A 27,868-nucleotide genomic window follows, 5' to 3' on the forward strand; every position below is an offset into this window, starting at 1 on the left:
CTGTTTGCCATGACCCCGCTCAGGACAAGGGGTTGTAGACATTGCGTGTGTGAGTTGGAGTTACAACTTGTATTTTACTATTTACCGGTGAATGTAAAACACATTGTAGCTGAAGAAGCCTCAGTACTCATGTGAAAATTAAGTTTGTGTAAGTGCATCAAAAGGACTGAATAAGTTGCCCTACTGTATTCAAACTTCTGAGTCGTCCTGCATGAGTTGAGGAACGTGCTGTTTGAATCTGTGGGTTCTGACTTCAGTATGTGTGTATAAATACATTTATTTAGCTTATGTCTGTATATTTGCAGACGTCGCTAGCAATGTTAAATATATGTTCACTTATCATAAAATGGGGGGGTCGGTGGCACAGCGGGTTTGGCCAGGTCCTGCTCCCTGGTGGGTCTGGGGTTCAAGTCCTGCTTGGGGTGCTCTGTGACAGACTGGCATCCCATCCTGGGTGTGTGCCCCCTATGCCCCGTGCTGCCAGGCCAGGTTCCAGCTCACCCCAACCCCATGTGGGACAAGCAGCTTCAGCAAACATTTGTGTGTGTGTGTGTGTGTGTGTTATCATGAAATACTGCTGTCTTTAAGAGACTTGTTTCTGGAAAATGGTGTGGATTTGTAACTCTGAAACACTATAGAGCACATGCAATAAAAATGTTCTCTTATTATTTCTTATTGGAACTTTTGGCTGTTACTTTTTTAAGCAACAACATTATCAGACCTAATGGCTGTCTTTGCGCTATCATGGTTAAATAAGTATGAAAACTGAATGTTTGTTCTCTGGTGTTTTACTCCCGTTGAGCCACCAGAGGACCTTGCACAGCATTTAGGAAAATGGAGCTTCACGCAGGGGGTGTTTCCTCTCCTGAAAGGCAGAAACATGACTTGGAGATGATGTGCAGTGAGCTGCTCTCCTTACACACATTGTATACACCCTGGAGCGCGGTATACAGTGCAAGTGCCGACACTGCACTTTAACAGATCGAAAGAAGGACTTCTGGAAAATAGGCTTAAGGTTATTGTCAGGGACACTGACAATACTGAAAGTGAAAGCTAGTCTTGTTCTTGGTGTCCCACCTTGATGAGACCTACCTGAAAATACTATGCACACGTTTACTCTTGGCAACATTCCAGCTGTTGAAAAGATGGCTGAAACTGATTTTAATTGGTTTGAGCGACAACCATTTTGCGGCGCCTGGAAATTAGTGGCTTCGCTTGAGATGTGCATGTAGGCTACTTTGTGGTTGTGTGCTGTTACTTCAGCTATTTTCTCAGGACTGATCATGTTTGCCTAAGTTCTTGGAGAAAGTGTAAGGAAAGCCCTAAACCAAGACATCCCAGCTCGCTGGAGGTAAGAACCTTCAGGTCCCAGACGATGCTGGAGGTTTTAAAAGAGATGTCATCAGTATTTGAAACCGTTCTCTCAGCAGCGCGGCATTTCGCATCAGACGGGATTCTGTCTCGTAATGAAAAACTTCCCTCAGATTGACCCAGACAACATCACTGCTGAGATGGTTTGAGACAATAGGGCTTCACTACTGAGAACGCATTGTTGTGTTCGCAAGGACTACAGCAAGATGCTTCCTGGAAAGTACTTCTGCACCTGGAATCACTGCTTTAACCAAACTACCGCTGGGCAGGAACTCTTCTGAGTGCTGAGTAAAATCTATTGGCACATTTGTCACTGTACCCATGTTACCCTCTCTGGGACCGTATTTCTCATTTGTAAACATTTTTTATTTTTGATAAGTGTCTTTTCATCTAAAATATTGCCATTAAATTGTGCTAAAAGCCCCTTTTGTTGCAGTGATGCTGAGCTGGAGGCCTATTTGTGGTTGTGGGGGGGGTTGCTGAGTACATTTCTTCTTTGCCCATTGACCCCACACCCTCTCTCCTTTCTTCTTTCTAGTTACTGGAGCAAAACACACACACAGGAGGAGGTGGGGAGGGGTGTTAAAGAAATTGGATCAGACAGCGGAGCTTCAGGGACGGCAGTGGTGATACTCCCCTTCCCCAAACCCCAGCAGGCCAAAAAGCACATCTTCCCGGGCCTGTTTGGCCTCGGCCATTTCATTACACGCCTCTTACCCGTCTGGCGGCCACCGACACTCATCGCATCCCTGGCAAGACAACGCTGCTAGCGTAGGAGTCGCGTGATCCGGCGAAGCCAAAGGGGGTGAGCGTGGAGGGCGAGTGAGTAAGTGTGTGTGCCTGCGCATGTGTTGGGCTCTGTGGATGGGGGGGGGCAACTCGTGTGGTGTTCTCCAGGGGTGTGTTGTTAGGAGATACAGGCTGGGAGCCATGTGACATGGAGTCGAGCACCGAGGATTGGCTTAGCAGAGACGTGACATAAGCAATCGTCCTTCTCTCTCTCTCTCTCTCTCTCTCTCCCTCTCTCTCCCTCTCTCTCTCTCTCTCTCTCTCCCTTTCTTTCTGTCAGCATCCTTCAGTGATGGAGTAGTTAGCAGCTGCAGCAGCATCCATGGCCTAGACCAGTACCATCCCATTTGCGGCACTGTCTCCCAGTATCCGGAAGGTGGGAGTGGAGTGGTGGGAGCAGGGGGGGAGGGGGGTGTGAAGCTGCGCTGCCTTTAGCGCCGTTTATCCAGGGCTGTCCGCCAGCCGCCATCGTCTGCCACCTCCTCGGAGACAGAGGAATGAAAATCCGCAACCATGATGGAAGGTAAGCACATTTCCCGCTGTCTCTCGCCCCTTCCTCCCGCCCACCGGGCTGTGCCATCGACCCCTGCGCCCGCCCCCCGCGGGACTGTCCGGAGCGAGAGGGCTCCCCGCGACTCGCCTGTCATTGTGCGGAACCGGCCCGCAGCTCTGAGATGTCATTAAAGAGCTGCCACAATGGCGGAGCTAATTTGTTCCTTTTCCCACCCCCAACCCCCCGCCCCATCTCCCAGCTCTCTTGTGTGGGGGGATTATTGGGATTTATGGTGTCGCTAGCAGGACGCCCCAGCTGGTGCGCCGGAATGGGCTCACTTTGTGCCGGACATGGCCGCACCGTGGCTGAAGCCATCTTACCAGAGGTTGCTCCAGATCGCCCCGGCGTCCACGAGCCACTCGAGTAGCGCTGAATGCGACGTCCTTCCCAGCGCTGACCCTCCCTGACTTCACAAAGGCTGCAGACGAAAGGGTTTCTGGCTCCGTCCACTTATCATTTTTAATCGAGTTTAAACGCTTCTTCTTCTTGGCTACCTCTCGTTGTTAGAGCTTTTTCCCGGCGCTTTTTGTCATCTCATTCCTCTTGTCTGCTTTCGCGCTCTCAAAGTGAGCAGTTACCAGCCCTTTTGGAGAATCTCATGTTATACAATGTTTTTGCTGATGGCTGTTTCTGCTTTGAGCTATTAGTTTTGTCCTTACCTTGGAGCCAGTTTCGTGAAACATGGGTTTCATACAAACTCTGTAGAATTTTAACAGGACAATATGGCAGCTTTTTCAGCCTTTGACCTGCTGTTCACTGATACTGTATGTGTGAAAGCATCATAAAAACAAACAAATGTGTTGCTAGCTGTCATTGTTCAGCGGATAGATCTGGCACACTGGTTTGTCTCAGGGAGGAAGGGGAAACTGCCTGGAATTCTGTGCACTGCTTGAAATTATATAGACACCGTGCATCATCACACTGAGAGCCGTGAATGCTAGAGCAGTGGTCAAAGTAGACGTGAACTGGACCGGTCCTGCACGCAAACGGACTTCAGCATCTTGGGAATGAGTGCTTGTTCCAGGTGCCTAAAACCATAGGTGTCGGTCCAGTCCCTGGAAGGTGATGGCATAGGGAGGCTTGTCTTCTATGGGCTGAAAGTATTAAATGCATCCCCTGTGAAAAAAAGGACTAGCCTTGTATAAGACTATCGCTGTAAGTCCACTTGGAAGATCATAAAAATGCCGACACTAGATGCAAACACTCAGAAGTAACCACACTCTTCCCTGGTGTGTGATAATATTCTGTGTGTTCGGTAAGAGGGGAATGTGTTGAACCAGAGCTTGTGGACCATGGGCAGAATGGTGGCCATTCCACCTGCGATGCAGTGGCAGCTTCACAATGTTTTGGGGTGTATCGAAGCAGCAGTCTGACCATGAGATGTTGCCATGCCAGGGACAGGTCATCGTTTGACCATCACAGTATAGGTAGGATAAAAAAATAACACTGGCATGCAGGGTCAAAGAAAAAAACAGAAACATATATTACAAGAACGATGTTTAATTAGTAACAGCTTCAAAAAAGAAGCGAAATGTATTATTCTAAGCGTAGGAAACACATTCACAGCAGCAGACCGCAATGCTTGAAATTTGGTTGCCATGTCAGGACTGTATCCTAGTGGATAACTTCTTGAAATGAAATGGTAAAAGCTTCTTTGTACATAAGAAAATTCACCTTTTGATATAATAAACTGTTGATTATGGATGTGTGATAATGAGGAATGTTCTGCTCATGCATGCTGTGATTAGTCATTTTTTATGTAAGATGCTCTCGATAAGATGGGATCCCTGAGAAAACATACCGATATGAGCACACCGAGGAGGCGCAAGGTTGAAGCAGAAGGCAGATGGGGCGCTTTGTGATTTTCTTTAACAATAAACTTTGTGTCTGCCATATTGGCACTGCACAGTGGGCTGTCAGGATAAAAACCAAATAAAATTAGTACGAAAATTAGGAGTTTTTGAAATGATGCTGGTGTGTTTTTTTACACTGACGGTACTGTAGAGGTGCTTTGTGTCAGTACTGGTTCTTCTGTATGACTTACATTTATTCATTTTGCTGATGCTTTTCTCCAAAGCAACTTACAATGTCAAGGTATTTACCTATTTAGACAGGGGCAATTGAGGGTGAGTACCTTGCTCAAGGGTACTACAGCCAAAGGTGAAGATTGAACGTGCAACCTTTGGATCCAACAGCAGTAACCCTAACCACTACACTACCAGCTGTCCCAAGACTTGAGTCTTGCAGTACAAGTCACACCTGGCCTTGCAGCCAAGGGAGTTTTACACCCCACTGTCCTCTTACTGGAACAGGGAATACAGATGGGAGTTGGAACGGAGGGCAAATGCTCTAAACAGCTGGCACTGAAGGTAGAAAGTGCAAACTCTTTGTTTCTGAACTAAACTGATCTAATGTACTGTAGGATTTTCTAATTTCCTACATGATGGTCTGTACAAGTTTCACTTGTAAATCTTGGTTTAAATTTTTTTTTTACATTCATATCCCTGTTGTCATGCAGTTCAAATGTCAAACTATACATTTTTAAAGTTTTTAATTGTTACTTTTTAAGATGATTTTCTATGGCCCCTTGTTAATGACTCCACTTATACTACAGCATGGCAGTGTAGTCCATGTTCTGGCATGGTGCAGATGCCAACTGGTCCTCTGTGGCTCATTCAACAGAGCTCTCGGTCCAACAACACTCTGCTCCGGGTGCGTCTAACCTCCTGCTGGGTGTCTGGAGCCTCGAGCACCATGGCACTACAACACCCCATCTCAGGCTATTGGTTTTTCATGTTACCATAATACTACTCCATAGATGCTGGTTTACTAAGGGCTGGCTGCACCCTTCATCCCAATATCCTCCCGCTATGTCTATTAGCAAGAAGGCCAACTAGCTTTACTATTCATCTCAGGAGATGTTGTAAAACTGTAGCAGGAAGATGTAGACCTTTTTATTCCCAAGAAATTCCAGCTCAAAATTCCTACTTTGTATGATGTACAGCTAACCCACTTTACACATGATCAGTTCACAGTTCATTCACCAGCTAACATAGACCCAAACAGACATCGGCACAGGTTGGCCAGGAAGTTCCAGAAAGGAATCCTGACCTCTGTCAATTGCCTATCATGCATAAGGTCGTGTTGGCCCATGTAGTGAGACCTACCGTCCTTCCTGTCATTCAGTGCAAATTGCTTTCTTTCAGGGGTTGTTTAGTTCCTTTGTGGTCAGAGAGTCCTCCATGGTGGCAATACTGGGCCTGAATGGCAGCGGAGAGCACCACTGGGTGTGTCCATGCATTGTCTAGCTGGTTTTCAGACATCACACTCTTGTTCTCTTATTCCTTCATGTCAACAGTATATCAGCTCACCTACTTTTTATCAGAGAAGTGACTGAAGATAATTTCTTTCCACCAGACTATGGGGTGGAAGTGTGAGGGAAGACCTCTACAGCTTGTCAAAAACGCACGTTAAACATAGAATTTGACCCAGGATGAAAAGGTAGAGGGAGTTCAGCGATTTATTTTAATGGGAAAGGTTTACACTTTCTTGGGATTCTGAGACAGAAAAACTTTCCAGGAAAAGGATTGTAGGGCCATGAATGTGAGATTGCACTGCTAAAGTCCATGAAGAAGGCTGGACACTTGGACACCACAGGAGAGAAAAGTCTAGATCTTAAACCCAGGTTTACAGTCTCCCAGGTCCAGCTGATTTTGAGCTCGCAATCTTTTGTAACAAGTTTCATAAATCACTTATACACCTAATGCTGTGCCCTTAAAGAAGATAGTTAGGGTGCTGCACTCTGGGTTTGAATGGGGCTACAAAAAACACAGAGGCAACATTCAGGATAAACATATATATATGAAATACCAAGGACTGAGAGAGGAGCTAGGAAAGATGTGGAAGGTGAAGGCAACAGTGGTCCTCGTGGTAATCGGAACACTTGGGGCTGTGACCCCTAAGCTGGGAGAGTGGCTCCAGCAGATCCCGGGAACAACATCCGAGATCTCTGTCCAGAAGAGCGCGGTCCTAGGAACAGTTAAGATACTGCACAGAACCCTCAAGCTCCCAGGCCTCTGGTAGAAGACCCGAGCTTGAAGGAGTAAGACCACCCGCAAAAAGGGGGGGGCGAGTGGGGAATTTTTTTTTTTTCATAATGTGTGTATATATATATATATATATATATATATATGTGTATATGTGTGTGTGTGTATGTATGTATGTATGTATGTATATATATTAGAACACCAGCACACAAGGAAATAGTACTCTTAGTCCAAGGACTCCTTTTCCTTCAGGCTTTCCCCCTTTCCCATTGGCAAACAGTCACCCCCTTATATTCCCCAGAAGTCTCCGCTACTGTTAAATGCAATTCCATTTTACCCATAATTCAACTGTTTACAATTAATGCATTTTCCAGCCCAAACTATGTTGCATTATACATACTTAAAATGAATTTTAAGGTGTTATAAAGATGATGAGGATGAAAAGTTCCAAATTTAAGCTACCATCATCACTGTTGCTGTTTTATTCTTGTTAATGTGAATGCCCTTACATTTTTATGGTGCTGAAAATCTTGCTGTAGTTGTTTGATTTCCAGGCTTTCGGCCGTTTTCACTGCTGCCACTGTTGGTTCCTGTGCCAATTTCTGGTCAGTGCTGCCTTTTATTTAAACACCAGTAATGGTTCTGCAGTCAGCACTGCCATTAAAAAGTGACTGCAGTTTCCCTTAACATCCAGTCTTTGTGCACAAAACTGCAAGAAGCAGCTACAGTGTCTTCCGGCGACACCGGCAAGGTCTTCAACATTCATGACACCATCAATATTGGTAAGGTATTTATCAATGGAAAATGCTGTAGTGAGTTATTGATGTGAGGGTCCAGTTTATTGGACATCCAGGCTCTCTCCTGTAGTGCTCATTCTAAAAGCATTCTCCTCCCACAGACAAAGAAGCCGCAAGAGAGCCCTTAACTACAAATAAAGCCATTGCTGGTGTTTGTCAATAGACTGTTTAATAAGCATCTGGTGTACTCAATCTCTGCATTTTACTTACTACATTCAAATGTTTTCCGATGCAGTCAGTGCTTCAAAGTGCAGGACGCTGCTTTTGGAAAAACACGTTTCTTATGTCTTGTGCTGTGGAATTACCATCGAGAGATTCTGTAAACAACACACAGTTTGAGAAAGAAAACAGCCCTTATTTATTATTATGACTTAGATGAAGGTTAGGCGGGGGCCATGGTGGCGTGATGGGTTCAGCCAGTTCCTCCTGTGTGGTGGGTCTGGGGTTTGAGCCCTGCTTGGGATAACTTGTAATGGACTGGTGTCCCATCCTGGATGTGTCCCCTCTCTCTTGTGTCCTGTGCTGCCGGGTAAGGCTCCAGCTTGCCGCGACCCCGCTTGGGGCGAGCGGTTGTTGCCTATAGATGGCTGAAGATCAGGTCACATTTTAGAAGTCACTCATGGAGAAGAGCAAATAATTCCAAACAAGTCACAAATTTTTGCCCACAACTGTGTCTATGTGTGAGTCACATGTGCTGTGCAAGGGGTGAGCGGGAAAACCTCAGTGCCAGTTAATCTTGTCTCTGCAGTTCCTGCAGACTTGTGATGGTCATGTGTCATGTGTGGGCCTTGGTGCCCATGTGGAGCTGACATGAGAGAAAACGGCCGACATGGATTCCAGACTGGATCACATGGATTTGTAGCGGAAATAACTCGTGGCCTATTTTGGAATAATGAGGAGGTAATCCTCTGTTAAACACTTGTCATACCAGGACATTCCCGTGCTGTGTGCCTTTCAGCCTTTCATTTGTTTCCCAGTTCCTTCTGTAGCTCGCTTTGCTTTACCAGAATGTTTCTGGCATTGGGTCTCTGAGGATTCTCACCAACTGTTATTTATTTATTTTTTTATAGCTATCACAGGCTTGGGGGGTTGGTGACATGGCATGTTCAGCCAGTGCCTGCTGTGTGGTGGGTCAGGGGTTCAAGCCCTGCTTGGGATGCCTTGCGACGGACTGGTTTTGTGTCCTGGGTGTGTCCCCTCCCCCCCCCAGCCTTGCACCCTGTGTTGCCAGGTTAGGCTCTGGCTTGCCGCGACCCCGCTTGGGACAAGTGGTTCTTGATGATAGATGGATGTAACAGGCTTATTCTCTCACCCTATCTAAATGTGGTGGGTAGTGTCCTGGTAGACAAGTTATATTTCAAATGGCATCCGATGAAGTGAGTCAGTGCTCTACTGGCGACCCTCACAGGCTGTAAGGTGGGTGACGGGTGTATGGTTTCAGTAGGTGCTGTGCCATTCAAACACACGAGTGAAAGCTGACTTGAGTGACCATACGCCCAGTGCAGATGGCGTGCCATGCACAGCTAAACAGATGAACTGAGAGAAGAAAAAAGATTAATTTATCCATTGTATACAGTATATTTAACCAAAAGAATTAGTGTGAGGATTAACCTCTGCTGTGACTAAACCTGTGCAACTGTCATTTATAAATGATTCTGAAATTTGCATTCAGCTCCAAAAAACTTTTCCAAACAGCATTGATAAATTCACATGTTCTGGTTCTGGCACCAAATTTTTGACATTGAATAAACTATGAGGCTTTTAAAATTGTCAGGCTGCTTTTCGTTCACAGAAGTGCTGCTTGCAAAAATTTACGCTTGCTTTTATTCATTTAGCACACTCTTCTCTCCAATACGACGTACATCTGAGTGAACAAGAGATCATTACGCAACAGATAGTTATAGATGAAGACATGCAATTCTGGAACCACAGTCAGTTTGTCTGGTACCATCATATTTGTTTGCACGCTTTACACAAGTAGCTGCATGTAGAAGTGAAAGAAAGGACATATGAGGGTGATCCTGATAGATAATGTAATACAAAGTTTGTGGAGTATTTTTGGAGATCGGGAGAGAGGTGCATCTGAAAGAGATTGAGGTTTTGAGACTCTTCTTGCATTGTGAGAGAGATTTCACAGTTCTGAGGGACAGAGGGAGGCTATTGCCTCGGAGTGAATGGTGAGAACCTCTGTCCCTAAAATATATACATATTGTAACGACCCTTGTTACTGTGTTTAGGTGGGAAGATGTTTTGTGTAAATAGTTGCATTGTGGGTAACTTGTAAATAGCATGCGTAACCACTGGGAGCACTTCTGGGGAAATGATGGGGTGACTGTGTCTGCAAGTGTGTGGGGAGAAAGCCGGCTTGAGGCACAGTTCCTGAAGGAAGTGGGATCCTTGGCTTGAGAGCATTTTTCCCTGGTGCTGCTGTTCAAATAAGTTGTTCATGATAAACACTATCTCTGTGTCCTTCCTTGCTCTATCCAAACCCATGGTACTGCATGCCACAGTATATACTATATGCAGTTCAGCTATTTTATACAGTATATGTATTTGAGTACATATTGTACTACAGAGAACATATGATAAGCCTATACTAAATAGTTACTACAGGCAAACACAGACTGCATACTTCACACACTGTGGCTGCTGTCTTTAATGTGTGTGAGAGTGTCTAAGAACACTTTGCTTGACAAAAACCTGACATGGCATTGATGGTGGAAAGCCATTGGCTCCACCATATCTTTTATACTTTTTTTTATCCACAGCTACTTTCAGGCACTTCTACTTGTTGTAGTTTTATCTTTGAATATTACCCTAAGGGGTATTTAAGACAATTGTAGGTGATTGGTTTGCACTTTGAAGACGAAACCGAGTACAAAATGCTCACTAAAATGTGCAGTATTGTACCACAAAGTAGTCTGGCCTCACTGGCTTTGCCTGAAAAACTTCTCTGATGAATGAGCTAAGCAGGGAACACGAGTGCAGATTCAGTGTGCTCTATCTATTATTTCTCAAGAAAATTTATGTAGACCATAACAAGAAAAAAGCAATTTGAAGATCCTCTGACACCTCTATCCGAGCTGCATACGTCAACACAACACTTCATCGTGCTCAGGAAGACCCATGATTTCCAACCTGTTCAAGAAATTAAGAATATTACCAGCTTTATAACAATATTTGCATAATCACAGCTCTGAGTAATTAGTGTGCAGTGTAATATCATTTACAGTAGATGTGCAGCATGGTGAAGATCACCAAGTTCCCTTCTCTGTTCACAGTACAAATGGTCAATAAAATAACATTAGATTGTTTTTTTTTGTTTGTCACTGAAAAAGCATTCTTTAGTCCCCATTTACATATTTGCTGCAGTAAAAGGAAGAGTGCTGAACTGAACTGAATGACTGCTAGGTCACTACAGTGTACAGCTGGGTACTCTGTGGTCTTACAGCACACTGCTTGTATTGTACGATGATGGCATAGCGTGGGTTTCATTGTGGTGCGGTGTAACCTTTTATTTGAGCCTAAATGTAGACCTCAATGAACATGTCTCGTAAAAATATTTGGGAGACGTCCCTTGAATCCACAGGAAGTGTCCTTGTTTCTTGCAGATGAGAATGGTAGTATTATTCTGTTTCCATTATGCAATGTTTTTAGAGTTGAAATTTCGTTCGACTTCATGTTTATCTCTTGAAGCCCTGTAGTAAGGGACTGCTTTGTACAGAAACACTCCTAGGTGGAATTGAGACAGTTCTTTTGTTCATTAATTAGAAATGCAACGAGTCACCTTTGATTTTAGCTGTCTCACGAGGGGCCATTTAAGCCTCTGTGTCTATCATTTACAGTACATTTACATTTATTTATTTAGCAGATGATTTTCTCCAAAGCGACTTCCCATGAACTCTATGTAGTGTTACCAGCCCACATACCTTATTCACCAAGGTGACTTACGTTGCTAGATACACTCCTTATACTGGGTCACTCATCCATACATCACAGATAAATATCATATCATAGATAAATCAACTTAATCAACTATGATAGATAAATATGTTGCCACACAGAGAAATAAATAAGGGAAATAAATGCTCTATTGTTCTTTAGGCCCAAGCTGCAAAGGAAATGCTTAAAGCTCAAGGTTACCACGGTGGGCACCTGTCATGGGCAGTTTTTCGTATCCAGAGCAGCTATCTGCATTCAAAGAAAATAAACGTGATTTGCGTTACAAACCAGCCATGTGCAACTCCTCTAGATACAGCCTTACAAATTTCCCTGCACTGGAAACTGATGTAACTGAGAACGTGATTCACTTAAACAGCCTTGTGCATTGACCTATTTACGCCTTCAGCGCAACCTTCTCTAAATCACATCACCGCCTGTTTACAAAATTAATGGTCACTCTTCGTTCTGCATCAGTTTGCATGTAGACCCATAAACGTCAGTTGAAATGCCTGCTGAGCAGCTAGATCACTGTGATGGGCACATCCACTTGTCTAATGACACCTGGGATTTCCGGCTGCAATATGATGGTCTTACCACTTAGAAATAGAGACGGAGGCTCAGTTAACTGTGGTAAACTCTTCGGAGAAGAACAGGGAATGTGTAACAACAAACAGCAGAATTCCCCTTTGCTGCTGTGCTTGGAATTAGCCTTTTGAACTGATCATTTTGAGCTGGTCGATAACTGATTATTCTCTATTAATCTCTCACACTGTGAAAATTCTCACTATCTTGGGCTGCTTCTTAACTGTTGACAATTTAAAGGCTAAACTACTGCCGCAGTTCACTGTCACCATCCCGGTTTGAACTGTATGTAACAACATATAGTACACAAACATCGTTTTACTGCTCTGGATACATTCAATTCGAATTGTGTAACTGAAGTAAAAAGCAGAATTAAAATGCGCTGCTCTAAGCCCTATGCCAGATAGAACACCGCTCTGTGTATTTGATTCTTTCACCGATCAGTGCATTTAAAACCAGGACTGCATTATGTACAGTACTGTGCAAAATTTTAGGCACTTGGTTGGGGGGAAAAAAGCTGTCAAGTGAGAATGCTTCCAAAAATAATGCTCTTAATTAATAAACTCCCTACAAAGCTTAATAACCATCCATCGTCAACAACCGCTTGTCCCGAGCGGGGTCGCGGCGGGCTTGGTCGGGTCCCAGTCTCTGCCAGGTCTGGGGGTCGAGTCCTACTTGAGGTGCCTTGCGATGGACTTGCGTCCCGTCCTGGGTACGTTACTCCCCCTCCAGCCTTGCACCCTGTGTTGCCGAGTTAGGTTCCGGTTTGCCGTGACCCCGCTCAGAACAAGCGGTCTCTGACTGTGTGTGTACATGTTCTTGCTTTCTTTTACGACATAGAAAACCCTTACTGTAATACTGTAACTTTTTGCAAAAGGAATGCTTGGAAATCTAAAATATGCTCTTTCCTATTGACACTAATGCAGAAGACATAAAATAATCATCTAAAACAAATTGTTTTGTGAAACATCTAAGTACCTAAGACTTGTGCATACTACTGTATGTTTAAGCACCTAATAGAGAACAATGAGCTTCATTTTGTTTTGTTCTCTGGTTAGAATTTTTTTGCTGTGGAATGGGTTAGGCTCCGGCTCCCCGCGACCCCGTCTGGGACGAGCGGTTCAGAAAATGTGTGTGTGTGTGTGTGTGTGTGTGTGTGTGTGTGTGTGTGTGGAATAATGGACTCATTTTGTGGTAAAGCTTTGTAAGAAAAAAAAAAAATTCTGAAATTGCATTCTGCTCTTTTCATAAGACTTTTATGAAGTTATCATTTTTAAGCTTAATTCAATAGCAATAAAATGAGTTATTGATTAGCTTTACCCTTTGCAGTACAGAGGCTACGATGCACAGAGTGAGCAGGCTGCGTGAGGGGTTTTACCCCAGTCATTAGTGATTTACTTGATCCTTCCATGGACGTTTCTCATATACGTAATACAAATTTGCAAACGGCTCATAACTTGCAGAAGGAACAGTGCTGGCACATGTACAAAGCTATTCAGCAATTCAGTGTGTTTATTTCTCTCTGTTGCATTCAGTTGTTGAGAGAGGATTGTTAAATGGGGACAATCTCAAGTTGAGTGACCAATCTGGAAAAAAAAAGGTGTTTTGCTTAAAAGAAAGGTTTTATTTTGACAGAATTTAGATAACAATGCAAAGCACGATCAGAAGGCAGAAGGCATGCAAAACATGAATTGAAATCCAAATGAATATGAGTGGAGATTATATGAATGCAGTGCAACGCTTAGGTACGCTGCATCTGCAGGGGACTGTGATGCTGTGAAATGTGTTGAATAGACATGCTGAGCTTTTTGTATTTTACAACTGAGTTTAATATTTATATTCATACATATTTTATAGCACAATTTTTGTTTCGATATAAAATCTGAGTGGCATGTTGGGATATGTATAACTTTATTTTATTTGAATCTTGGTCGGCATTGATTTTTTCTGATAATGACAACAACATCACCAAAAAAATTTTATACTGAATGCCGATCAATACAAGGTTTTTTAGCTGTCAGTAATAAACTTTTAATAGAGGTGCAAAAGTGATGGAGTGGATGAAGCCCCAGATCATTGGAAGTTGTTTATTATGTGCTATATGTTACAGGCTGGGTGGATATATGTATGCATAATTTGTGACCTGTGGGGGGAAGAGCTGCCACAGTAATGAGAAATAATTGCATCAGCAACCTTTAAATATTGATTCTGGTGGATTACAAACGTCACATTGCACTATTTGACAAGGGAGGCAGTACAAGATGACGGTGTCCCAGCGCTGCTCTCGGACCTCACGCCTCTTTTCAACCATCTATCTGCACACAGTACACAGATCCTCTGTATATCAGTGGCTGCAGGCTGAATTCAGTTCTCAGATAAACAAGTCAGATTCACGCTCTTTGATGTGCCCTTTCTTCAGTGAAACCACCAGTTGCTGATGTGCTACATATAAGTTTCATGCAGTACAACTTTGGACCTTTCAAACAGGTCATCTGTTATTGATGCAATGATGCTGTTGATGAAGCACGTTAATGATGAGCAAATGTTGCCCAATGTTGTAAACTGATGCGTGCTAGATACTATCATAAGTTTACTGAGAATAAGTCAACAATCGAAGGGAATGACTTGGTAGTCTGCCACATTTTTTAAAAAAAATTAAATCCACTGTACACTGATCTCTTGTTGCAAGCATTTGGCAGTTTGTGACATTTTGTCCATTGTGTAAAAAGTTTTTGGGAAACCTGTAGCATTCTACTTTTGCTGACTGCAGCTTAGTGCTTAGGCAGCATGGTGGCACAGTGAGTAGCGCTGCTGTCTCACAGTGCCTGGGTGGTGTGAGAGGACGTGGATTCAATCCCCGCTTAGTCTGTGTGGAGTTTGCATGTTCTCCCCGTGTCTGCGTGGGTTTCCTCCGGGTGCTCTGGTTTCCTCCCACAGTCCAAAGACATCTGTTCAGGTCCACCATAGTGTGTGAGTGTCATAAAGAGAGTGACCCATTGTAAGTAGTGTATCTAGCAGTGTAAGTCACCTTGGTGAATAAGGTGTGTGGGCTGATAGTAATACTACATAGTATCCATTGTAAGTTGCTTTGGAGAAAAGCATCTGCTAAGTGAATAAATGTAAATGAGTGTCACTTGGGAGTGGCAAAGACATCAGGTTACAAACAGACTTATGATCCCAGCTTTGTTCTTAGGTCGAGGACATGGTGTATTGAGCAAGTAAATGATGTAATGCTGTCACTTCTATGTTGTACAACACAGTCAGGAGAGAATGTGCTCTTAATTTTAATTGGCATCTGGCTGAAACAGAAAAGTTTCTGAAACAAACAAAGCTGAAATCCTAGGTGAAACAACCAACAACGCAGGTGACTAGTTTAATTAAGCAGTTGAAACAGAAATTGAGTGAAAGCAGCACAAGCAATGGCCTTAAAGTGCTGGACTTGACTTCGTCAAACTGCATCATGGCCACCGATGAACAACTGCAGACCGCTGGAAACATCTGAGTCGACTGTTACCTGAAGTATGAAGGATCCACATGGATTATAAAATGCTACAGATTCTTGTGCTCTTGCTTGACTAGACTGCACATCATATGCCAGGTGTAGAACTATATTGTTGTTGCTTATCCCATTTAAACATTCCCTTATGTTCAGATGCACTTTCACAGCAGATGCCGTGTTATTGATTTGCTGTTCTGACTTCAGGCTGCAAACTGACTTCTTAACTGCTGGTGGATCCCTGTGAAAATGAAGTAAATTGACAAGCTACCTGCTGTTATTAAAAACACTGACAACGTTAAGCAGAAGGAAAACAAACCCACATTGCAGCAGCAGGGAACATTACGGAAACCCGAAGGGTGCCCTTCTGTAGTCGCTTTGACCAGGATACTCTCTCATATTTCTTCTAGCTGTATAAATAGGAAAAATCATAGGCTGATTTTGATAAGGGGCTGGTGCAGCAAGAAAGAAATATTTAATGCAGATACTAAACTGGAAATTTTGAGGAAGAGTAATTGCAAGGTTCACGATTTGCAATTGAAATTGCAAATATCTTGCATTTTAAACCAAAGTGAATGGTATAGCTTTTAAAAACGGATTATTGTGAGAAAACATGCAGTGGGACATCTGAGGTATACATTTTTAAGAACGGTTAGCATGCTGGACATGGGTGAGGAGTGACTCTAGGTATTCCATACAGGTAATAGTGTGTGGAATGAATGTACTATTGCCCATGAAAAACAGCAGGCTAAGTATGATTATTACAAGTTTTATGGAAACAATAAAACAATCTAATCCCAGTGGAAACAGGAAAAACTGTCATGTCCACAAAGAATATTTTGAAGGGTTCTAGTGGTATGCAGAATACAGGACACACAGAACAGAATATTGACTGTTATGTACACCATGGCCCATCCAGTGCTATTTATAGAATTTGCCTGCTTGTTGAAATAGCTCTGCATTCCAAAAACATGCACTGTTTGATTTTTCTTGCTGCTCAAATCACTTCATTTTTATCACTGGAAGATGCTGCATGAGCAGAACCATTTTTGTAGTACACACACCACCTGCCCTTACTCTTGGTTGAGTTTTCATTAAATTATCAGACTGGTCTCCAAAGACTCTTGCAGGGAACTAAACACATCTTGTGGGGTTTACTGGAGAGGAGAAGTCATGGAATTACTCTAATATGCCTGAGGGTTATGGGAACACCAGCATAATAGAGGAGGGTAATGGAATGTGAGTAGAAGAGGGTTAGTCTTGCACTATGGACCGAAAACCCAGTTTAGATAATTGACCCTGTCACTCCTGGTCTTGCCTGGGTTGATTTTTTTTTATTCTGACTTCAATCAAATGTTCACTGAGCACAAATGCAAAATCGCATCTGAGTATGTTCATGTATGCATTTGTGTGTGAGTATGTAATGCATACACCCGTATTTATTTTTATAATACATTCCTGGAAATGAAAAAAAAAAACGAAAATTGTTTTGTAAATTGTGCCCTCTAATGTCTTTAATCTGAATGGAAGAATTATAATGAAAAAACTGTAATATACACATTTTCCTGAGTCAAAAAAACTTAATTATATAAATGAAAAATTCACATTAGTCCTTATTTTGCATTATTGTATTACAACATAAGTCAGTTCTTTAAGGTTGAGGTCATCATTGTCTGTCATTGTTAGGCAAACAATGGTATAATTACCAACGTTAACAAAGAACGGATGTACAATATTGTGTAAAATCTTTCAGAAATATGAACTGCATAAAAAAAAACGAGATAAGTGACTCACTTTGGGGAGGCTTGCACACAGTCAACATGGCTTCTGAACGGAGACCAAGAAAAAGGCTTCCGAAATCAGTCTGATGCTCTCACACTCCTTCACTGCCATCACTTGATTTAGAAATTCTTGGAATTACAAGAAAGTCTGTATTCTGTGACAAAAAAAGAGCATTCTGCCCTATAATTACTAATGAGCCCTGATAAATAAGTACTGGCTAAACTCTTGACAGTCTTGAGAGCCAGTGCCAAGACCTATGACATGCAATACGATCATAATTGCGGTTACAGTAGTTGTCTCTGCATTCTGAATTGGTTGTACAATGACAACAATAGTGTTTGGACTGCTCCATAGTAAGGCATCACAACAGACAAGACTGCCATATACAACTGCATGAATATTTCTGAGTCCTGAACAAAAAAAGAATCCACATAATTTTGTAATATTCCCAAACTGCAGGAAATGTTTCCGAGGCAGAAATGTCACATTAATAAAGATAAATCCTGTTGAAAATGATGCCTGGCTTTGCCATATGTGCAACCCTTCAAGTTAATAGATGATTATCGTAGAATTTAATGCTATTTTTATTTCCTCCGTGCAATACAGCTTCTGCTTTTCTGAGTTCAGAGACAGATGGTTTTCATTCATACTGTTTTTAATCTCAAGATGCTGTGGCATCTTACAAATGAGGTCATTCAGTCATATTGATAAATGGATTCTGGTGTCATAAACATGGCAATAAAAATGAACTTGTTACTGTATAAGCTTGTAATAGTACAATGGGAGGACTGGTATGGGTTCCAATACCAAACCTTGTAGTACCCCATATTTATACAATGATATTATTATCAGACATTTTTCAGAAATATGTTCAAACTCAAAAAGTGTCACTTTGATATGTGAAAATGTCCTTAAGGCTGGGTCCAGACAATGTCTGGCTCAACCTATGAAAGAGAAGGGTATATCAATTGCATTAAAACCAACAGCAAGTTCTAGAAATCTGAGTCGATAATAGAACTATCGGGCTCCGAAGATGATAAGTCATATTATTGATGATTAATGCGGTTCCAGTGCAGTGGCCAGAGCTAAAAACCTGGCAGTCATTTTTTCTAGTACATTATCCAAATCTAAATATGTTTATAGTTGTAAGGTTACTACTTATTCAAAAACTTTTAATAGAAAATTGAGCTATGAGACAGTTTTCTGCAGCTATTAAGTACAGTAGAATCTTAGTTTGCCTTCTTCGTTTGGGTCTGACTCATCTTTACAGAGTCAGGAACAAGGCCTGATATGTATTAATTATGATAACAATAGACTTTATTTCAGAGATTTTCTTTGTGAAGGCTTTGCTTTTGGATGATGCAGTAATCCAAAGCCTTTCTAGAATTTTTAAATGGCAGCTGCTCTGAATGTTATCAGTTATATTGAATACTGAACTTATTGAAATTCTGTAAATCATTCATTGTAATATTACACTGAAAGACAAAGGGGAAACAGAAAATTACTTTGTTTGGGTTTCTCATATTTTCTTTAAAAAGTGCTCATCTGGGTTGTATAAATGGAAGTGTATTGCTCTCTGAGCTGAAATGTATTTCCCCTCGAGAATCTGCTGCCTTTGGTACGGATGCTTCAATAGCCAGTTAACTGCAGTATGAAATTAAACAGTTGATGCAGATCAGATGTTCCGGATCCAGAATATTTACACTGGAATGAACACTGTTTACCAGTTTTTCCTGAAGGTTGACGTATGATCATATAAACTGACTTGACTGCTTGAAGTAAGAGTTTGATATTTAACTCTCTTTCCCCAGCTGAATAATACATTAAATGTTTGCCTTTGATTTTGTGGTCATAGATCTTGACCTCTTTTTATTTCCACCCTCCCTATCTTTGCTGACATTTACACCAATGCAATTTGGTGTTTCCATTTCTTTATATTTCTCTGAACATGATCTGTAAGATTTAAAAATAAATAATAATAAGGTGCTGTAGTAGTTAGTGCTGCTGCCTTGCACTCAAAGTGCCCAGGATCAAACCCACATGCTGTTGTACCCTTGAACGAGGTAGTTACCTTGACTACAGTAAACATTACGGAGCTGTAAAAATGGGTAAATAACTGTAAGTATCTTAACGTTCTAAGTTGCTTTGGAGAAAAATGTAAGGTAAATAATTAATGTAATTTAATTGCCTTCTTCCCTCTATGCCACAGGATTGAAAAAGCGAACTAGGAAGGCCTTTGGGATACGGAAGAAAGAAAGGGACACTGACTCCACGTAGGTTCAGTAGGCCAATGAAACATGGATTCTACATCGTACTGCAGTGGCAGTTGTAGGATACTGGTAAACTGGTACACCAGGTTATTTTATGAGCAACAATAATTTGCATTTGCAATAATAATTTTCTTCTTATTATTCTTCTTATCATTATTATTATTATTATTATTGTTATTATGAAGTTTATCATTCAGAATTATGGGTACCAGGTAGTATAGTGATTAATGACCTTAGTTGCTGGTTCGAAACTCACTCCAGGGAAGTACCCAAGTATTGCTGTTGCAGTTACTTCGAAGAACATACTTCTCCTGAGTTGCTCTAGTAAGATCCTGCAGTATAAATAGGGCAAACACTGTCAGTTTCTTTGGGTAAACGCATCAGCTAAGCAACGAATGAATGAATAATTTACTGAAACTCTTTGGGTTAAATTCCCTGCACAGGGTTGGAGCAGCTGAGGAAACCCATAGATTAGAAGAACAGCTTGTCAGCTGGTTCATCTCACTGCTGCTACTTTCACAAGAAATTCCAATAAAATGAACCTTACATATTTAACTTGTAGAGGATGGAAAAGTGTAAATCTATCCTCTTCTACACTGCAGGTAAAAAAGGCCTGTTTGCTCATGGAAGGTGGGCAATGGCTGGTTGCTGTGGTAACGGGTTGTGTTAGTGTCTGTTTATTTTACAAAGATTTCCACATACAGTTGTCCTTCTGAGCTTTTCTGGTCACTTAGCTGCAATTAATTTTTGCATACAAAAGCTTTTCACTGATATCCTTGAGTGACCCTTTATTCCTATGTCTCTTTTTCTTACAGGGGATCACCTGATAAAGATGGAGGCGTAAGTGTCACACTGCCAAATTCAAGGAGTATTAGCAAATGTCAATAGCAGCAACAATATTAAAATATTTCAAATGTAAAACATGTGCATAAAATGCATTACAGCTTGTATTTCTGACTACAGCACATTCGCTGTTTAGACAGTGCAGCTATGGTGCAGAGCTACATATGTGGCTCTCAGTCACAGACTTGAGGGTCATCATTGGGTAGTGGTCTTGAGATGTTACTGTAACTCTCAGTGATGTGAGCATAATTACTTAAGGGTTACATGTTCTGACCCTCTTTGCACAGCCCCAGAAAAGGACCAATGGGGCTCCAAATGGCTTCCATGGGGAGATTGACTGGGAACGATATGTAAGTACTTGTTATGCTGTAAACTCTCACAACTTAGTCACTACGATTTCAGTACCATTGCCACCTAAACTTGAAGGCGATTGTGACAATTTATACAATTTCAAAGCTCTATTGTGTGAGGATGACAATTGATTTAAGTGATATTCTGACCTTTGCCCAGTCCCACACAGTCAGTTTGGACTGGTTCTGTAGCTGATGAAGTAGGACGATGAGTGCATTAGTTAACAGGCGTGTCATTTCACCTGTCCAGAACTCTCCAGAGGTGGATGATGAAGGATACAGTATTAGACCAGAAGATGAAGATGGAAATATCCTTTACAATATTTAGCCCGTATTCAGGCATGTGGACAAGATCTCTCACACTCTCCCCCACAAGTATACTGTAACAACCATGCGTTACTGTTTTACAAGGGAAACTCCTAAATGTAAAAAGTTGCATTATGGGGGATAATGTGAAATGTGGGTGTGCAACCACTGGGGGCACTTCTGGGGAAAATGATGGGGTGACTGTGTCTATGAGTGTGTTAGGAGAGAGCCTTAGAGTGTTCAGTATAATTCAGGCGGACACAGTAGCTTCTATCACAAAGGAAGGACTCAACTGTATTGATATTAAACTAGAATCCAAGCAAAGCAGTGCTGTGGTTCTATACTTCCTGTTACTGGGTCTCTGGTTGTTATGACATTTGGAAGAGTTTTCAGGATTTTTCTCTCTCTTTTTTTTCAAATCTTCTCCACGAGTTCTGTTTAAAATAAGCCTGAAGGTTCAGGTGTTTATCTCCTCAGGCTGCAAAATATGGTATTTTGTTGGAGAGATGTGCTTTGAGAAGGAAAAACTCAGTCAGCCTGACAATGCTACATTATTAACAGAATGTGATAATCATTGCAGTTTATATTATTCATGGATGGGTAGATCTGTCTTTTCTCTAAAAATGTATTCTCTTTAGCTTTAGAACATTTTTCAAATAAAATGTAAAGTTTTTCTTTCACATTTGAACCTTCCAGTAAGGGAATATAGGAGTATGAGAGAGTTACAGGCCCCAGTTGACTTTTGTGATTCCACACCAGTGTGTTTTTGTTAACTAAGACCCACCCACCCCCAGAGTTAAACATTTTTACTCGTCCAGTGAGTCAGAGGAGGAGGAAGACCACAGGAGGAAGTTCAAGATCAAGATCAAACCTCTGGCGGAGGACAGCGCTCACTGCACTGTGCCCTCGGTGGACGAGCTGAAAGCTTCCATAGGGAACATAGCCCTGTCCCCCTCTCCACTGGTGAGCTGCTGCTCTTGCTGTGTGGTTCCCATGATGCTCACTGCTTCATCGGCTTCTACATGGTGCCCAACACCTCTTGACTGATCATTGCATCACTTATTTTTGTCTTGTTCTGTCATTGATTGCCTTAATTTAACCTTCTGTACGACTCAGTAGTTGTGATTTAGTACATAGTGCCCCCCTGGGGACCACTTTGAAAAGGGTAGCTGTTAAACTTTCAGACTCTTTTTGATCCTGCAGACACTCTCTGGGAGAGACAGACTATATCACAAAATGCCTTTTTTGGGAGGCTTCAGTGTCCCAGTTACGGAGGTGTGCCTTTATGTGACAGCAATGTGCCTTTTGTTTTGGGATGCTGCAGCTGAGAATGAACGTTGGCCTTGAGTTTCGCAGGCTCTGTTCATCCGGCTCTGCGTGCATATGGTCTTTCTGTGGTTTAGAGACATCCGATTGAAAAGAAGGCCGTGAAATCTGAAAAGTCCTCTTTATTTTCGTAATTACTCTTAATTTTGGCTTTCATATTCTACATTATTCTTCCCACTCTGGTTCCATGTGTCTGGAGGCAAACTGTGTACAGGCAGACTTACTAAATAAATCGATGGCGCAGCTATGACCTGAGCTGGAGTGATGGCCACCGCTCACTTGCATACACTGTGTCATCTGTGGTCCTGCATGACTATTAATGCAGCCACAGTCCATATCCTGGCCTTCATACCCCTGACTTGTAGATCATGTTTCTACCTCCCTCCCCAAGTGTGAAAGAGCCCATGTGACCAGATGCCACCTGCTCTCCCCTTTGGAATATGACCCCCAGTGACTGCTGACATTTGCTATAGGGCAACTTTATTTTATTTAAACCAATGATTTCAACAGTAACATGGTTACCACCAAACAACATTAGACACTTAACATTTGAGAAACGATCGTACAAACGGTGGCTTCCAAAAAATACACACAAATACATGTACATGCACACACCAACAGACGCTCATAGAGGTTCATTTATATGATCCATACCATTTATACCTATAATGTTTTAATTAAAGCAAATGGCAGAAACTCCAGCTGTGCCTCGCTTTTAGCATGGCTCCACATCTACCCTTAATCATAAAACTGTCTGTTTCAAAGTGCAAAGACATTACAGAAAGATTAAATATTTAAAGTGTACAAGGATGGCATGCAGCACAGATGGTGATTTTTGGCGAGAATCAGTTCTGCCGTTGCCAGGGGAAAAATAGTTTAGGAGTTATTAAGTTTTCTTTCTTGTACATTTGGCTGCTTTTCTCGAGCAGTGGTTATAACAGGCATGCGCTTTTGACTGAATATGTCCAATTTATACCGTTATTTTGGAAAAGGCTATCAAAATTGTATTTGGGATTTAAGGGAAAGATAGAAGTATGACCCAAACCCCTCATGACAGTGAGATGCTGCCTAATTTTTCCCTGTCATTTACTACAGTTACTCTGTAAAAACCTCACCACCGTCAATGGTTGTAGCTTCACAAATTTTGTTTGAATTTCACACGAACAAGCTATCCCTAAGTGTCTTGGTAAAACATTTTTTTACAATGGTATCCATGGAGACCGATTAACTGTGCTTTTCCTAGAAAGACAGAAGTGGGAGGCAAAGCTGATAGGCCTGTACAGTAAATCACTACCCATGAATCTGGACATTTTTTCCCCTGATCTGTACATACCTGAATGGCTTGCTGGATATCTCTGGCAAGGACAAAAAGGCGGGAGATACATGTTTGTCTGTCTAAGGCTGCCCTCGACAGGAGTCTACTCTATTCACTCAACTGCAGTGTCTACAACTTCATTTTAAAATCTATTTTCTTAGCAGTTACTGGCCAAAGATAATTAAAATGTTCTTAGTATAGCTGGAGCTGCTCAGGTAAAGTACCTTCCTCAAGGGTACAAGCATCAAGAGCTCCTTGTCCTGCAGCTTGAGCCAGCGGTCTACTATTCACATGTCCAGTTTCTTCACTCAGTGTGCTATCATGTGTACAATCCCTCTGGGTGTTATTTGGGTAAAAACAGTTTACGTCCTCCAGGCTGCTGTGAAAATGCCGGGGTCGTAGTGCAGAGAACTCAGAGCAGAACACTGGAGTGGACTGCAGCACGTCACAGAGCACCAGGTGGTTTGCTCTGGATCAAAAAAACCGGAGACATAATGGTAAAGGAAGAATCTGGCAAAGAAATGTCATTTATTGTTATGACCCATGCCTGACGTGCCCACTGTAAATATGTGGATGACCAAAGTGGTTTGTTCTGCTAGAGAAATTAAGGTTTGATCTGCATGACAGTTCAAATGAATTCTTCAATGTCCGGAGACCCTCGTGGAACTCTTTTCATAGTGCTGTGTGATCGCACCTGTGAAATGTGGTAAACTTTCGTCCTTGTTTTACACATGCGGAGGTATTTGCAGTTTCTCTCTCTATGTTGCTGTGACCCAGTGTTGTTCTGCTGTTAATAAAAAAAAATAGGTAGCCGGTGGGCCTCTTTCACCCAGTGCGCAGTCTACAGTTCTGCAAGTGCTATCTTTATCAACCCCAGCTGCAGTGTGAGGGCCTCTCTCATTTATCAGATCCGCTTAGTGAAACACAGCTGTGGATGTTCAGCCCATATGTGTGTTAGCCTTAAATTTACTGTAAAAGTGGGCTCCGTTTTCTTGTGCTGCATTAGTTAATAATTATTGAGTGTTTCTTCATTGAAAATATCTTTCCTGTCTACAGGCTCTGGGGAGCTGGTAGTGTAGGAGTTACAGCAACTGCCTTTGACCTCAAACATTATAGGTTCAAATCCCAGCTAAAGTACTTCCCCTAAAGTGCTCCAGCTAAAAAAAATGGGTAAATTATTGTAAGTTGCTTTGGAGAAAAGTGTCTGCTAAATGTAAATATCTTGTCTGCCACTAATAATTCAACAGGTTATGTTCATATTGACTTTTACACTTGTGTTAAAGTGAACATGACAAGGAAGATGACTCATTTCAGCATCTGCCTTTTTCAGTCCTGTTTTCTATTCCTCTTAACGTGACCAGAAACTAAATGTGTTGTGCAGTGTGGAGTGCACGTGTTAATGTTATTCCTTGGTGCTGTGTGCTCGGAGGGAAGCGGACTGGTCACCGAGTGAGTCACAGGGCTCGTGTTATTGCCCTTGAGCCACATTTTCTGTTACAGCCAAGACGCACTATTTTAAAATTAGGGTTTTGCAGTGAGGAACTGCTGGAGCTAAAGCATTGGCATCTGAGATGCTGCGGTGTTGCTTTGTTGCTTGGTGTTATAATCTGCAATCATCCCGTGGTCTGATTCCAGTTCCAACCAGCCCTCCACACTGATCTGTATGGCAATCCAACTCACGTGCACGTTAGGTTAATGTGAGGTAAATTAATTTCCTGTCGGTTCAGGTATTTCATCGTCTCATTTCCTCATTGCTGATATTCCTTGTATTCACGCTAACGCAGTATCCATTCTCGGTGTGTTTCCCTCCTTTTCTGCTTCTGGACCTGGTAGAGGAGAAGCCCGGTAAGCATTTTCTTTACTGATTTTAGAGCTTGCTTCAATGCAGCTTTCAGTCTGAATAATGTCTTTGAGTGGCAGTGTGGTGCTGCATCTGTTTTAAGGGGGAAAAAATATTTTTTTCTGAAAAGTGGTAGGGAAAGAGGGTGTGGTGGCACAGCAGGTTTGGCTGGTTCCTGCTCTCTGTCTGGTCTGGGGTTCGAGTCCTGCTTGGGATGCCTTGTAACGGACTGGCATCCCATCCTGGGTGCGTCCCCTCCCCCTCCAGCCTTATGACCCGTGTTGCCGGGTTAGGCTCCGGTTCGCAGCAACCCCGGGTTCAGACTGTATGTTATGGAAAGGATTTTGCAGATGCATACACTTTTATGTTTAAGAAATATTAAAGCCTAACAAAAGTACTCACCCTCAACTGCTTCAGTAAAAATGAACCTGCTGTACCAATGGGTAAATCATTGCAAGTTGCTTTGTTGAAAAGCATCAGTTAAGTACAAAAAAAAGATTTTTGTTGTTGACTCCTGCTACCACTGCGTTCCATTCACACACACACAATGTGTGCAACTGCTTGTTCCGAGTGGGGTTGCAGCAAACCGGAGACTAACCCGGCAACAAGGCTGGAGGAGGAGGGGACACACCCAGGATGGGATGCCAGTCCATTGCAAGGCACCCCAAGCAGGACTCAAACCCCAGACCTACCACACAGTGAACCCTGGCCAAACCTGCTGCACCACTGCACCCTCCCTCATTCCATTCACTGCCCCACCAAAATGTATCAACAGCATCCTTACAAAAATTCCCAAATGCAGTAACTGTAACTTATTAATCCAGTAGAAAAAATAAAACTGCATCAGTTCTCATCAGTTCACTCTCATCACTTGTTTATGGTGTGTGTCCAGTGCGTGTGCTACCAGTGTCTTGCTTTGTGTGTTTTTTAAATAAAATGTGCATTTAAACAGCACAACCCAACTTTTTTAAATCTCCTCAATTTATCTTTAAAAATTGACCACTCAGAATCAAAGGAACCCCAGTAAAAAGCTCAACAGGTCTGCATTGCTTTTCAGTTGCTCCTGTTTCCAGTTTCTAACAGGAAAAAGCGTGCTGCTCTATGGTTCATATTTTGACGGCAGGAATTGTCTTTATTGCGAGCTTTCTTTCTTTAAAAGCATTCAAAGAATGCTGTTAACATGTAATTGCATTTGCAAACTACAACCAGTTTACAGTCCAGCTGATATAAAGACCACATTGCTGAAGTACACTAATAATGGGTTTTTTTTTTTAGGGAAGCAGTGGTGTATAACGGCTTGTAGCTTAAATTGGGTGCTTTTTGATGGCGATTCTTCTCATTCCTGTATAATGTTGCTCAAGGAAAGGAGGTGTGAAGGTGCCAGCATGTTGATTGGCTTCACATAGGCTTCATACGGTAGATTGCGTTCCATACATTTTGAGAATTTCGGGTGGTCGCTTCATATGTCTCCCTTGTGACTCATTTAATGTAGAAGGTGAACACAGCAGTGGACTTAACCCTTTAACTGGTCTCAAAAATGAGCTGAACTGCTACTACCAAATAAAACTGGACTGCTTGAAGCATTTACCATTTTTAAGTGCATAAGCCTTATCATGAGTGATGTATTTTTCAGAAGTTATGTGTAGGAGACCACCACAGAAGCAGAATTACTTGTGTACTTTAGTTTTGTCTTGGAGTCTGCCATTGGGTACTACACTGGGGTATCACTGATAAAACACAGGATGTCATGGCGTGTTCCTAGGGCATCGTGAAATTTGTGGGAGATTTCACGTACTTCACGTAAAGTTTAAATACTTTATCTGGGACGGGCAGGTTACTACTGAAAGCAGTGGTCTAATACTAGTCTCCTGAAATTCCATGTAAAACCGTATGAATCTCCAAAGTACAAGTTCAAGTGAAAAAGTATCTGCGGCAGTGTTTTTATATTCATCGTGGAACTTTTTAATAAAACATTGTTGCGGATACTTTTTGACTTACCAGTGTACATTTACGTTCTTTCCGGGAAAGTCTGCCCGTCCACCCGAGATCATGTGTTTCGACGTGATGCATGTGGACAAAGCGGCACTTTATTTATTTATACGTTCTTGCTCGCTGGAGGCAACACACAGAGGTGTAAGGATGGCAACGTGCACAGAGTGCGTGTCCTCTTTTAAACAGGGAAGACTGTGTTGCTGAAGGTGTGAAGTCTTTTCACTGATTTGTCACTTTCTGACCAGGCGTCTCTTCTTTCTCCCTTTTT

The 27,868-nt window shown here is 42.2% G+C and overlaps 1 protein-coding gene across 1 annotated transcript in view; it reads left to right on the top strand.

Annotated features, from left to right (window-relative positions):
• Positions 1–2,429: 2,429 nt before the first annotated feature.
• Positions 2,430–27,868, top strand: part of LOC108935292 (SH3-containing GRB2-like protein 3-interacting protein 1) — a 43,165-nt gene continuing 17,726 nt past the window's right edge. Inside the window, exons 1-7 of the mRNA XM_018753798.2 lie at positions 2,430–2,683; positions 19,568–19,631; positions 20,444–20,468; positions 20,759–20,821; positions 21,072–21,129; positions 21,912–22,090; positions 25,602–25,613. Of these exons, the coding sequence (XP_018609314.1) occupies positions 2,674–2,683; positions 19,568–19,631; positions 20,444–20,468; positions 20,759–20,821; positions 21,072–21,129; positions 21,912–22,090; positions 25,602–25,613 (411 nt within the window). The 5' untranslated portion in view covers positions 2,430–2,673. The remainder of the gene's footprint in view (positions 2,684–19,567; positions 19,632–20,443; positions 20,469–20,758; positions 20,822–21,071; positions 21,130–21,911; positions 22,091–25,601; positions 25,614–27,868) is intronic.

This window comes from Scleropages formosus, chromosome 3 (genome assembly GCF_900964775.1).
Source record: "Scleropages formosus chromosome 3, fSclFor1.1, whole genome shotgun sequence".
Taxonomy (NCBI): domain Eukaryota; kingdom Metazoa; phylum Chordata; class Actinopteri; order Osteoglossiformes; family Osteoglossidae; genus Scleropages; species Scleropages formosus.